The 15,303-nt window shown below is 37.3% G+C and overlaps 1 protein-coding gene across 14 annotated transcripts in view; it reads right to left on the minus strand.

Moving 5' to 3' along the window:
• Nucleotides 1-15,303, minus strand: part of CASK (calcium/calmodulin dependent serine protein kinase) — a 515,778-nt gene that overhangs the window by 120,270 nt on the left and 380,205 nt on the right. For 9 of the 14 annotated variants that reach the window (XM_049767193.1, XM_049767191.1, XM_049767190.1 and 6 more), the window contains exons 10-11: nt 8,073-8,172; nt 5,212-5,229 (exon numbers count right to left, since the gene is read on the minus strand). In XM_049767193.1, the coding sequence (XP_049623150.1) occupies nt 5,212-5,229; nt 8,073-8,172 (118 nt within the window). The remainder of the gene's footprint in view (nt 1-5,211; nt 5,230-8,072; nt 8,173-15,303) is intronic. The other 5 variants (XM_049767194.1, XM_049767195.1, XM_049767192.1 and 2 more) reach the window with 1 other exon arrangement.

Raw genomic sequence — 15,303 nt, forward strand, 5'->3', positions numbered from 1 at the left:
ATCTGCTTTAGTTCCATTGTTTTGTTTTTGCCTTTGTTGACTAGCTGAACCACAGAACATACTTGATATTTAAAATGTGTTTGATTATTGCCAGCAGCCCAAAACCAACTCTATCTCTCATTTTGAAAAAAATCACTGTGAAGCATAAACATACACAAAGACATTTTCTAGGGTATTGGTTTAACCAGTCTTTACCCTATTGGGCATATCTCTTTTTGTTGGTGCTTGACAATGATTGCATGGAAGCACCTTTGGACTGAAGCATCCTTTGGATTGGTCTCTTACCCTACTTGACTCCATCCCAGGGTATGGTCTTGTGCTTCCCAATAAGGACTCCACATCTAAGGGAAAAACCACTTGTGGTTTCTGTTTTTCCATGAATGAGTTCTCTGTGTTTTAGGAGCAGAGGGGTTGTGTGTGTAAGTTTCTGAACCTGTTTTATCTTTTTAATCATATGTGGATTATTTGCTGCACAAGCATTTGTTTCCACAACAATATCCCTCCAACCCCCTGGGATTAGGACATGAAGCTTCCCTTTCACTAGGGGCTTTCTATTGCTATTTATTTTAAATACAGCACAACACAAAGAACTGTTATTAAGGATTGATTCTAGGAACAATCAATACATGTACTCACTTTTCTTACAGAGTATAAAGGTTTTTGTCCCCATAGAAAAATCTCTGAATAAATCCAAATCTAGCCTGAAAATAAATCGATTAATGAATAACACATTTTGTTCAGCTTAAAGGGCGATTCATTTCCTCTAAGTATCCTGGTCATTTATCTTCACAGAATGCTCTGTGCAACACCCCCCCCAACAAAACAAAAACAAAAACCAACAAAAAAAAACCAAAAAACAAAAACAGTAAAATATGTGTGACTACATTTTCTTACATGATTTTTTAAGATATAAAATATAAAGTAAATCCAAGTAAAGATTTACCCGAAGGAATAGTTTATTTTATAAGAATGTTTCCCAAAAGTTGCAATGCACATTATTTGAGTATTTCTATTTGTGTAAGAGTTGATAGTTTCCAAGTTGCATTCTCATTGACTTCTTAGGGTTCCACAATTGCCCTATCCTGCAGGCAAGTCTTTAGGGTTGACAAACCAGAATCTGCAAGGTGAAAGACCATAATAGTAAAAAGAGTAAAACCTAGAAGCCAGACCTCAACACCATAGTCCATCCACTCCACTTTCACTGCTGAAAAGCAAGTTTCATCCTCATGAATGCCAATGAATCATTTGCAAATAATTATTAAATAATCTTTTATTTATTTTGTATGGTGGAAGGGTGAGGTCAGAGACTAAACACCAGGAAGGGCCTCCTTTATGCAAAGCCTGAATTCTCCACCTGCATTCAGCCCAAATCCATGATAGACCATTTCCTTTCTCTATTTTTCATTTCATTATTTGATAATCATTAGACTGATAACTGTATGCTTTTAATTTTAAAAATTTCTATCTTTTTCTGAGACAATCAAAGCTATAAGCTTATCAAAATATTTTGTTGCTATAAGATAGTAATTAAAAATCACAAGTATACTAACTGTTAAAATTATTTTCTGAGTCTATTTAAAAAATGTGACATGTCAGGGCTGGAGCAGTGGTGTTACAAGTAAGGTGTCTGCCTTGCAAGCACTAGCCTAGCACAAACTGTGGTTTGATCCCCTGGCATCCCAAGCCAGGAACTATTTCTGAGCACATAGCCAAGAGTAACCCCTGAAAGTCAAATGGGTGTGGCCCATAAAACCAAAAAAAAGTGACATGTCAAAAGGATCAATGAAAACTTTAAATACAGGGACCAGAGAGATAACATACCAGGCAAGACACTTACATGTAGTCAACCTGGGTTTAATTCTTGCCATCCCATATGGTTCCTTCAGCTCCACCAGAAGTGCGCCCTGAGCAAGATCAAGGAATACACCCTAGCACTACAGGGTATGTTAGCAAAACAAACAAGCAAAAAACAAAAATAAACTCCAAATCAAAAAACTTTTAAATATAGAAAAAAATTAACATAAAAGTAATTTGAATTGGCCAAATTAAACATGAGGAATGATGGAAAAGTAAATCGTAGAATGCTTAAAGTTACATGTTCTTAGGGTCAAAGTAGATTGAGTCTATTTTAAAGATATTTTCTATGTTTTACTATGAAAAATATTAAAGATAAAGAAAATCAAAGAATTGTACTCACTATCCAGACTAGATGTCTACATGGTTTGTCTTATCATAAATATTCTCAGCCAATACTCATTTTTTTTAGCAATTTAAAAAAAATAAATGTCAGAGTGCCAACTTCATGTAGTAGAGATTTCAGGATTTATTTCTCTCTTCCAGGAAATTTTTGGTTTTGTTTTGGAGTCACACCCAGTTGTGTTTGGAGGCTATCCCAGGCTCAGTGTTTGTTCACAACAGCACTCAAAGGACCATTTATGGTGTTGGTACCTTAACCCCTGTATTATCTATATGGCCACTATGTAAAATTTTATATAAATATAAATACATGAATTCTATTTGCTGCATTGTGATACAAAATATATATGTAGGTATTTAGTAACTGCACATGCCAGGTTTGCAGTTATTTCAGAAATAAATATTGGTGTACCTATATTTTAAATATTACACATACGCTTTGGATATCACAACCAAAAAGGAGGGAACAGAGTGGGCAAAATGGAAATATAAAACAATTTAGTAGAGTGGTACTAGTAATGGATTGTAAAACTTGACTTCATTGTTAAAAAAAAACACGAGTTATAATGTTCTTCTATTTAACAGTCTAGTATGAATTTTTATTAGAAGAGCACTTGATAGAGTCAAGCCACCACCAAACACCATCTTCCCCAAATTACTCAGTATGCGTTCTATATCCCTTTGACATGACATATTTGCTGGGGAAAGTTTCAGCGGGAACCATGGCAACCGGCTGAGCCCCAGGCTCTGACACGCACCCAGAGATGTCACAAAGGCACATTGTGGGGCGACGCCGGCCATCAGGGCAGCCACCGCAGGCCGCAGGTCAGTCCCAGCACCGCGCTCAACACCGCGAAGGACACACAGGGTCATGGCGGTAAGAAAAGGGTCCCCGGGCAGGCGCCAAGCCCAGCCTCGGTGCCGGGGACGCCGGCGAAGCCGACGGTCCAACCTGCGTCCTAAGAGGAAGATAAACAACTACGCCTGCTTCGCCCGCGAGACGAGGAGCTACGACCCTTCAATGGAAGGCCGGAAGAATATCAAGGCTCCGAAGAGACCCATGTCGGCTTTCCTACTATTCTGCCAGGAGTACCGCCCCCAGCTCCGGGCCGACCACCCCAACCTGTCCCTGGTGCAAGAGTCCCGCCACCTCGGAGCCATCTGGCGTGGGCTCGGCAAGAAGGAATACCAGCGGTTTGCCAACTTGGCTGCTCAGCTGCGAAAAAAATACCGCAAGGATATGAAGAAATACAAGAAGGCGGCTAAGAAGATCTCTCTGCGCCAGGAGAGAGTGGCCGGGAAGCGGCGCCGGGAGGAGGAGGAAGAAGAAGACTCGGACGACTCCGAGGAAAGCATGGACGACTAGGGGCGCCAATCGTTTCCTGACCCCCTTTCCCTAATACCCCTTTCCCTGACACCTCCTTCCCTGACACCCGTTTTCCAACACCCTGTGTCAATAAAGGCAGCTCAAGATCTGCTTGGCTCAGTGTCAGATGTTTGTGCGCCATGGCAGGGCAGCCTTTTTAGGTTCCTTGCACCGCTTGGTCTTGGAGTTGCCTCTTCTGCTGGGGTCTGGCAGACTCTAGTCTTGCCCAAGGGCTGTGGGAGAGGGCAGTGGTTTCCTTGGAGAGGCCACGGCAGTTGAGTGGAGCACCTGAATCTAAATCCAAGTCAGGGTTCACATTTCTGAGCACTTTCCAAGCCAAAGGTCCCTGTGTTCTCACTCTGCAGGCAGTGTGGGAAGATATTGCATGATTTTATCCCAGGGGTGGCGAACACGTGGCTCCCGGCCAAAATGAATGTGGCTTTTTGCCTCTTATCATGATTTTGTATATTGTGACTCTTTGCCAAGTTTGGATTTTGTTCTGCTGCTTCTGAGGAGGGATCTCTGAGGAGAGATCTCTGAGCACGTAGTCTCACCCCCAGGCTGCTGCTGTGGACTGCAGCTATGTAGTAATTTAGAACACAGTTGCGGAAAAGTAATACATGGGTGAGTTTATGTATGTGAAATTTGCTTTCATTCTAGCTAGTTATGGCAAAAAATGTACCCAGAATTTCTACTTTGTCTCATACATACTTTCTCCTAGTAAGCACAATGTTGGGATAAAGGTTTACTGTATTATTTTTATTAAAATAATTATTTAGATCACTGTAGATTTATATACAGTTGTAAGAAGGAATGCAGAGGTTCTTTCTATACTATGTTCAGTTTCCCCATTGGTAGCATTTTACAAAAGTATAATATTACAATCAAAATCCTGACTTTGGTACGATCCACTCATTCAGACTGCCATAGCTTTACTTGTAAAACAGCTTACATACATTTTTTCTTTGGGGGGGGGCACACTCCACTGTGCTTAGGGTTCACTCCAGGATTTGCACTAAGGGATACTTCTGGTATGGCTTGGGGATGTCAGGGATCAAATCTGGGATGGTTACATGCAAGGAAAGTGGCATTTCTGCTGTACTTTGTATTTCCTACTCCATAATTTTAATTTTTAATATTTTCACAACTCAAATTACATCTAGCCATTATATTACCCTTTACAAATATTATATTTGATGGTAGACATGGTAAAAGACATGTTTCCAGTTTATATCACAGATCCAAATTAATGAAATGAAACAATTAACAGAATAATAAAACTGCTTATAGATTATGGAATTGTCAAAGAAAGATTTCACTTACCCTGAAGGGTTTCTTGGAAGAAAACACTAAAATAAAATGTTACCCTTTACCCAGATTTAATGTATTTGTGTTGAAAATTTAGATACGCTATAATATTGAATGCAGGTGAAATTTTAATACTGCCTCTTTTTTCTTTGATATAAGAAGTGATAGATATTCTTTATAGTACAAGTCTCAGAACATCAATACATCTGTTTGTTTTTATGATTGGCAGTGTTAAAATTTATAATTAAACATCTAAACACATACAGCTAAGGATGAACCATGCAAAGCCAAACACTTTTGCATAAAGGATTAACCTTATAGGAAAACAAAGGGATACCTACTTTCTGCTGCTAGAAGTCCTAGGTGAAGGGCAGCATATGGACAAATAACAAACAGAGCATTTAAAGGAGTTATCAAATCACAGTTGGACTCACTAGATGAGCCACAAGAAGCATGATCCCTCAGTTGAACCCAAAGTGAACCTTACTAGTTCATGACACTCTCGCTGAGACTAGGATTTTAGCCATCAAAACACTGGATTCCTTTTTATATAAACAAAACAAAGCAATGAAACACTTTTTTTTTTTGCTTCTGATACTTTGCTGTGAAATAGGAGAGTTGGTTCATTAAGTAGAAAGCATTAATACATTGTTTATCATCAAATTACACTCAGTGAATTTAGTGAATCAGTAATAAAGTAATTTCAACTTTCAAAACAGAAAAAGTAACTCATTAAAATGTGCAGGAGTATGAAAGATAGTTCAAAAGGGTAAATGTAGGCTTTGCATTTCGGAGGCCCAAGTGCCATTTAGGCACTGAATGATCCAGGGCATTGCTAGGAGCAATTCCCAGATGCAGAAAAAAATTGGGGCAAATAACTATTTGATAAACAATGCTGGTAAAATAAAAAATTGCTTCCTGTTAACTAGCTTAGTATTTACAATGATTATTAACAACAAATGGTAGCTATATGAATGTTAGAAAAATTTAGAATTTTCTTCAAAACTTGCCTCTCTGACTTGAATATACAAGAATTTCCTCAATATTTAGGGTAGATGCATAATAATATTATTTTCTTTGATTCGCAGCAAAGCAGACAGTACTATTTAAAAATATTTAGAGGTATGGGGCCAGAACGATAGCACAGCGAAAGGGCGTTTGCCTTCCACATGGCCGATCCAGGACGGACGGTGGTTCGATCCCTGGCATCCCATATGGTCCCCTGAGCCAGGAGCTATTTCTGAGCGAATAGCCAGGAGTCACCCCTGAGCGCCACCATAAGTGTGACCCAAAAAGCAAAAAGAAAAAAAAAAGAAAAAAATTAGAGGCAGACATTTAGCAGAGCAACTGTAAAACAATGCAAACCTGTAAACCAACATAAAACATGGGTTTTGTTTAAAATATAAGGACCATAATCTGATATAATTTAAACCATATTATTTAGAGAATTTACTGAAACCAGAAAACATTGGACAATAAAAATGCATAGCCAGGAGTAACCACTGAGCATCACTGGATGTGGTCAAAAACAAACTAACAAAAAAAAAAAATATATATATATATATGTCTGCAACAATGGATAATTTTTTCCCTAAAAAGGTCCAATAATAAGTTTCAGAAAGGAACACTAGAGAGATCATTAAACAGTTCAAAAGCTGAGATAAAACATGAAAAAATTAGGTCTATGAAGCAATATCAAGGATCAAACTGCTCTCAAAACCTTTTACATGTGATGGAGATGCCATTGGAGATCTCAACTACATTCCATACAGTCACAATAAGACAAACATGTTCCTGGCTCTACTACTCCTGGGTATGGTTGTCTGCAATTTGAATGTGAGGAGAGAAGAGGCTCAAGTTAACAGCAAAACTATAGGGGAAGTGGACAAATGGACTATGAAAAAACAGACTTGAAATAGGGGGAAATAGACTTGATATGGGGAACATTGGAGAACATACCTATCACTACAATTAGACTCTGGCTTTCTTTTGATAAGGGCTCTGGATATTTATCAACCCAGCATAAGAGGAAAACAGAAAGGTCTTCTACTCATAGTTTCTTCTCTATGATACCCATTTCTAATTGTTTCTGGAAATCACTTCCCCTCAAAAGAGAAAGATACACATCCCAATTGCTGAAGGTTAAAATAAGGAACGGAAATCTGATCCTGTTCATTTTATACAAGTAGAAACACATGTCATTTGTTAAAAAATGTGTGTTCATGTGATAGCTACATGTTTGTATATGTAAGTGTGTATGTATTTATATATGCATAGAGAAGGATGAAACATTATACTGACAAAAGCTCATAGTTCCAAAAAATAGTAGAACCAGCATATCTATTCTTTCAATATTGTCAACTCTGAAGAACAAACAATTCATGCTTTAAGCAGGGATCTGGGTACTGAATGAGACAGTCCAAGGCACAAAAATAAATCACCAGTGCAAAGTCCAACCACGTGATAAATACTCCAAATAACTAAAAAAAGAAGAAAAGCAGGAGCCAGAAGATATATGATACAAGTGTTAAATAAATATGTATGTAGAACTTAAAATGGTAGTTTATATATATAAAATGTATGTATATAGAGAGATGTATATATAACTACCTCACTGATAAGATGGACATATAAGCATGTAATATGATTATTTGTGAAAAACTAGTGGACATTTTTCTTTTTCATTCCCCCCCCAAACATTTTTGTTTTTCTCCTAGGAAAGCTTATATACAAGTGTCACAGAGTTTATAAAAAGAGAACTTTCACACTGTTTCAAGAGATAAGTCATATGATAACTATATAGAAAGAGTCTAAAAGCAATGTAGTTCCAAGCCTAATTTGATATTATTGGCATGAGAGAAGTCACACATCAGTCATTTTTTGTAGATAGAAAAGGTACTCATAAAAATTCAAAAAACTATAGTATTGTATTAGATATAGTGCAATGTTGGGTCTTCAACTGGGAAAGGGGAAGTATTATTTCTGAGGTAAAAAGAAAAAGGTGAAATGTAGTGGCTTTGATAGCAACTTTGGTATTAAAATTAAAGGAACCAGATACATGTGGATGAAATTTAGTTGCAAACAAAGTTCCTTAAAATCCCTTGGAGAATATGACTAGATTAATAAAAAACAGTTATTCACAACAAAAGAGAAAGGATGTAGACATCACCCTGGGAAGTGAAAGGATGATCCAATTAAATACCTGAGGAGGTAGGATCTTCAGAGAAGTCTGGCAACTCTTCAGGGGGATCCCCATAAAACGAGTTGAATTTGTGACTTGACACAGCTGCTAGTACTGCACCCTATAGCAAAGAGAAGGAAAAAATATTATTAAAACAAATATATAATGATGAAGTGAAACAATAAGTGGTTATTTAAGGGTTATTAAAAATTCAAAAATAAGAGATGATAACTGAAGAAAAAGTAGCATTTAGATAATGTTGGATTCCTTTAAAGCACATATGCATAAATCAGATCAACACTGTTGGAGGTTGCAAAAATATATCTTGAGCTCAACCATGTAGCAGACAATGAATCATTTCGTACTCACTGTAAAGTGATGATGAGGGTCAGAGAAATAGGACAAAGGACAGGGTTTACCTTATATGCACTGGACCCAGGTTTGATCCTTGGCATCCCATATGGTTCCCTGGGCCTGCTAGGATTCCTGGGAATAGAGCCAGTAGTAACCTCTGATCACTACTTGGTTTGGCCCAAAATCAAAACAAAAAAATAAACACAGGACTGATGTTTAATGAGCAGAAAAATACATGTGATGAGTGATACAGAAATTGTTTTTAAAAAAATCTATTGTGATTTCTGCTGTGTGACCTGAAACATGTCAGATATCATGGGCCTTCTGTCTACTGTTCTGCAGCCTGGGATTTTGATACTCTCCACCACTGTTCCCTGATGGCTCGTCTTTTTCAAGGTGAGCAGGCCTGCCCATAAAGGGTGGAGCCAGAGGAGTGTTCACAGCTGCATGCATCTTCTAGCCAATGAACACCACCGCAACATGTAGAAAAATCCACAATATAAGCATGGCAATAGGGAAACAATGTAGGCCAACACCAGGCATAGAGAATGAAGATGTCAACTCTGATGCCCAGAAAACTGCCAACCACTAAGTTAGACAATCAGATATGGAGTTTAGAGAAGAAATATAGAGGGAGTTCAAAGAAATTCAAAAGATATAGAGATTAGATAAGAAATATGGAGGATATTCAAAGAAACTCTAATGAAACTCAAAGAAACCATAGATTGAGTTGAATGGAACAAAAATAAGAATCAAGAGGATATAAAACTAGAAATCAGAAAACTCCAAACTTAAAGCAGGTCTGAAAAACTCAGTAGATGAATTGAAAACCTCAATGAAAAGCCTCTCCAGCAGGGTAACATTAGCTGAGGATAGAAACAGTGAGCTGGAAGATGAGCTGTATAACAACTCCATACAGCAGAAGAAATTGAAAAATGTTTTAAAGCAATGATCAGAAAATGGAAAAATTACTCAAAGAATGTGAACAGATGAAAAATAGAAGTCTTTTATAAGCTCAACAGAAACACATACTAATCATTAAAGTCCCAGAGACCTAGAAAGAAAATCTCCAGGAAGAATCAGCAGTCAAGGATAGCACTGCAGAGAAACACCCAGAGATAAGGATTGCATGCAACCAAACCCTGCATGCCAGAAGAGTACCAGCTAAAAGAGACCTGAAGAAAAGCACCCCAAGAAACATCCTAGTCACAATGATAAATACCACAGATAGGGATACAATACTGAGAGCAGCAAGATCAAGAAGAGAAATTACATTCAAAGGAGCATCCTTAAGATTTACAGCAGACCTGTCACAAGAAGCCTCAAAGCTGGAAGGCAGTGGTGAGACATAGTGACAAAGATCTAGGAAATAAATGCTTCGCCTAGAATACTACACACAGCCACTCACTTTCAGGTTTGAAGGACGGATAAACAACAGCTCAGAAACTTTGCAGACTCAAAACCACCCTGAAAAGAAAATCTGAAAGGTCTAATTTAAGACAGATGAACCAAAAGACACACCAAATTTCTCACACAAAGATGGCACTAAACCCCATGACAAGTATCTCTCTCAATGTCAATGGAGTGAATGCACCAGTTAAGAGACACAAAGAGGTTAAATGGCTCAAAAAACTGAATCCAATCTTCTGCTGCCAACAAGAAACAGACCTGAATGCTCAGAACAAAAATAGACTCAAAATCAAAGGCTGGAACAAAATCATCCAAGCAAACAATGCTCTTAAAAAAGCTGGGGTGACCATATTAATATCAGAAGACACAAACCTTAGGCTCATAAAAGATTTAAGGGACAAAGATGGACATTTCATACTTATCAAGGGATATGTACAACAGGAAGAAATCACACTACTAAACATAAACTCACTCAATGAGGGACCAGCAAAATACATAATACTATTGTTGACAAATCTGAAAGAAAATATCCATAGCAACATAATAATTGTAGGAGACCTCAACAATGCCCTATCATTTCTTGATAGGTCAACCAGACTGAAAACCAACAAAAATATACTAGCTCTGAAAAGAGCAATGGAAGAAAGTGGACTAGTATATATATGCATATATGTATGTATATTGTGTATGTATATGTGTATGTATGTACATGTATGTATATGTGTATATGTACACATATATGGCCCTAGATCCCAAGAAACCTGGATACATATTATTCTCCAATGCACATGGGTCATTCTCCAGACTAGACCACGTGCTGGCACATAAAACATGCCTCCATAAATCAAGAGGATAGAAATCGTGTAGACTACTGTTGCTGATCACAAGGCATGAACAAGACATGAACTACAAAGGGACACAGAAGAAAAACTTTAACACCTGAAATTAAACAGCTTACTACTGAACAACCAGTGGGACAGAGATAAAATCAAAGAGGAAATGAAAAGATTACTGGAAACAAATAACATTGAATATACAAATAATCATACTTTATGGATCTTAGCAAGATTGGTACTGAGAAGATAATTTATAGCTTTGCAAGCACACATCAGGAAAGAAGAGGCCTACTTGAATACCTTAATGATACAGTTCATAAAATTAGAAAATGAACAACAAAAGGAATGAAAAATGGGTAGGTAGAGGAAACAAGAAAGCTTAAGAGCAAAAATCAATGAAGTGGAAATCCAAAAAAACAATCTGAAAGATCACAGAAAGCAAAAGTTGGTTCCTGGAAAAAATAAACAAGATTGATAAACCACTGGAAAAACTCACAAAGAAAGAGAGAGATAGAAATTTGATAAACCATATTGGAGATCACTACAGATACTGCAGAGATTCAACAGGTAATCAGACTACTTTGGGAAACTCTATGCCATGAAACATGAGTACCTGCAAGAAATGAATAAATTCTTGGATTCTTATAACCTTCCATGGTTGAATCAGGATGATGTATTTTATCTAAACAGCCCCAACACTTTTGAGAAAATTAAAATGGTAATCAAAATTCTTCCCAAAAACAAAAGCCCAGGCCCAATTAGGTTCACTAATGAATTCTTTCAAACCTTTCAGAAGGAAATACTACCAATATTTTTCAGGCTCTTTCATAAAATTGAAGAAACAAGAACTCTTTCAAAGAGTTTTTATGAAGCTAACATCACCTAATTAACAAAATCAGACAGAGATGATGCCAAAAAAGAAAATTAGAAGACAATATACCTGAGGAGCAAAGATCCTCAACAAAATTGTGGCAAATAGAACACTATGCCTAATCAAGAAAATCGGTCACCACAAGCAAGTAGGTTTCATCCCAGGAAGGCAAGAATGGTTTAATATACATAAATCAATCAACATAATATACCATATCAACAAAAAAAAACAAAAATCATATGTTCATATCAATAGATGGAGAGAAAGCATCCTATAAGGACCAACACCCATTCTTGATAAAAAAAAAAACCCCTCATCAAAATTGAAATGAAAAGAACTTTTCTCAATGTAGTCAAGGCCATCTACCACAAGCCAATGGCAAATATTATTCTCAATGGAGATAAACTAAAATCCTTTCCTCTTAAATCTGGTACAAGACAAGGCTACCCCTCTCTTACCACTCCTGTTCAACATAGTACTGGAAATACTTGCCCTAAAACACTTCATGACACTGAGACTAATGGCATCTTAAAGGAGGAAACAGCACTCTCCAAACAAGTGGAAGAAGAGATAAACAGATGGGAATATGTTAAGCTAAGAAGTTTCTGCACCTCAAAGAAAATAGTATCTAGGGTACTACATCCACTCACAGAATGGGAGAAACTATTCACCAAATACCCATCAGAAAAGCGGCTAATATCCAAAATATACAAGACACTGACAGACCTTAACAGGAAAAAAATCTAAACTCATCAAAAAATGGGGAGAAGATATGAACAGACATTTCCTCAAAGTAATAAAAATGGCCAAAAGACACATGAAAAAATGGACCACATCACTAATCATTAGGGAGATGAAAATCAAAACAACAATGAGGTTACATCTCATGCCACAGAGACCGACACACATCACAAAGAATGAGAACAAGCTGTGCTGGTAGGGATGTGGAGATAAAGGAACTCTATTCACTGCTGGTGGGATTGTCATCTAGTCCAGCCTTTATGGAAAACAATATAAAATTACTCAAAAAAGTGGAAATTGAGCTCCCATATGATCCAGCTGTTCCACTCCTAGGGATCTATCTTAGGAACCAAACGTGCAATACATAGATCTCTTCCTCACACCTATATTCATTGCAGCACTATTGATAATAGCCAGACTCTGGAAACAACTAAGATGCCCTTCAACAGATGAATGGCTGAAGAAACTGTGGTACATAAACACAATAAAATATTATGTAGCCGTCAGAAGAGATGAAGCCATGAAATTTTCCTATATGTGAATGTTCATGGAATTTATTATGCTGAGTGGTTTTTAAGAAACATTATTGTAATAAGACCCAGAGACAATAGATTTAAGGGCCAGAAGGATTGATTCACAACATGAAGCTCACCACATAGAGTGGTGAATGCTGTTAGCGAAGTAACTAGACTAACAACTTACATGATAATGTTAATGAATGAGAGAAGTAGAATGCCTGTCTCAAATACAGGCAGGGGTGGGGGAGGAATGAAGAGGAGCGTTAGTGGTGGAAATGTTGCACTGTTGAAGAAAGGTGTTCTGTTTATGACTGAAATCCAACTACTATCATGTTTGTAATTATGGTGCTTAAAGATTTTATAAAAGGAGAAAATGAAAGAAAAAATACTACGCAGCTGTTAGGAAAAATGAAGTCATAAAATTTGTTTATACATCGTTGGGTATGGAAAGCATTATGCTGAGTGAATTGAGTCAGAGGGAGATAGACATAAAATGATCACACTTATTTTTAGAATATAAACAAAGATAGAATGGTGTTTATATCCAGAACAGGTGTCAGGACAACCAGACTATGGTAGGAAGCTTGCCACAAATAGTAGAGCAGTGAAGTTGGGGTAGAGAAGGCTCCCACTATGACAATAATAGTTCGAAATGATCACTCAGGACAAGACCCAAGAGGTGAAAGTATTTAAAGTGATATACATGCTACCTCTTCAGTAAGAATATTGCAAACCATAGTGTCTAAAAGGAGAAAGAGAGAGAAAGAGAGCGAGAGAAGAAATATGTCTGCTATAGAGGCAGGCGGGGGAGAAGGTCATGTGATGGCAGGAGGGAAACTGTATTTTGGTGACAGGAAATGTGTGCTGGTGAAATGTGTTGTACATTATATGACTGAAATTCAATCATCAATAACTTTATAACTGCATATCACATGGTGATTCAAATAAAGATATTTTAATTTTATTTTTTATTAATTTTATTTTTTTGGTTTTTTCGAGCCACACCCATTTGATGCCCAGGGGTTACTCCTGGCTAAGCTCTCAGAAACTGCCCCTGGCTTGGGGGGACCATATGGGATGCTGGGGGATCGAACCACGGTCCTTCCTTGGCTATCGCTTACCTCTAGCACCACCTCGCTGGCCCCAAGATACTTTTATTTTTTGGTGTTTGGCTACACCCAAAGGTGCTCAGGACTTACTTCTGGCTCTATGCTCAAAAATCACTCCATATGGGTGCCGGGAATCAAACCCAGGTCTGTCCTGGGTCTGCCGCGTCCAAGGCAAATGCCCTACCACTGTGCTATCTCTCCGGCCTCAATTAAAAACTTTTTAATGAAAAAAAAGTATAAATTTTAGTTTCAGTGTGTGGGAGACATATGATTTTCTATATAAAAATTCCATTCCCACCCTAGCTTTTAGGAAACATGTATAATATGTAAAGTGAAACAGGAATCTACTATAGAAAGAACTCAATACATATTTAGTACTATTTTTCATCTTTGTAGCTGACCATAACATGCAACATAACAACTTCTTATGCACTGACTCTGGATTTTATGAAATCTTAAAGGATGCTTGGGATGGTGTCAAGATAGCTCCTGTTTTTATTCGTTCATTTTTGTATGCTGTTTTCACTTTATATTCTGAAATTATCATCCCAATAAACTTTGTGAAAATGTGTTCATGTTTCATAAGTGCTCACACATAAAACATTATCTGTATTTTTAGAAAAAATAAAATAGTTTATTATTTAAAATTTAGACTTAGACTACTTAAGTTATCTGATACTTAAGTAGACAGACTACCTAACTGGCCAAGTCTACCTTAACCAGTTTTGCTCGTGTTTTTGCTATATGTTGTGGGAGTAGTTGTGATGTACACTTAGAAAATAAAGTTTGTAGTGTATTTCCATACATATGTGTCACATGTATCAATACTAAAAGATAAATATATCAGTTTTATTCTACAAGCATGCAAACCTGAGAAATTGAGTGATTAACTCTAGCAGTAGCAATGTAGTAGTAAGTGGATAAAACCAAACAGAAAACTCTAAAAATTAATTGTTATTGTTCTCTTTTTATGGGAACAATTACCAGTCCTTTTCTAGCCAACAGTTTTAAGGGATATAATGCATTCAATATCAGTGAACATAAGTGGTTCTCAAACTAGGAACAGTAGAGATTATGTGTGTGGCTTAGAAATAAACTCATGTTGTGACACCTGAAGGGATGGGGATGGGGTAATACAGGAAGGGGAAAACAAATGTGGTGCAGGAAAGCATTCAATCTGGAGGAGGTGGCATTGAAATGTGGTAAAGTCATATATGAAACATTATCAGCAATAGTAACAGAAACCACAGTGTAACATATAAAGTATCCCTGTTAGACTGAGACTGGTGGGTGATAGAGAAATGGGGGGAATGGATTGGTGGATAGAAGTGGACACTGGTGGAAGGGATTGATGTTGAAACATTGTGTGAAGCCTGATGAATTCTTACACTAACACATAGAGTTAGCAGCATA

This window comes from Suncus etruscus, chromosome X (genome assembly GCF_024139225.1).
Source record: "Suncus etruscus isolate mSunEtr1 chromosome X, mSunEtr1.pri.cur, whole genome shotgun sequence".
Classification (NCBI taxonomy): Eukaryota; Metazoa; Chordata; class Mammalia; order Eulipotyphla; family Soricidae; genus Suncus; species Suncus etruscus.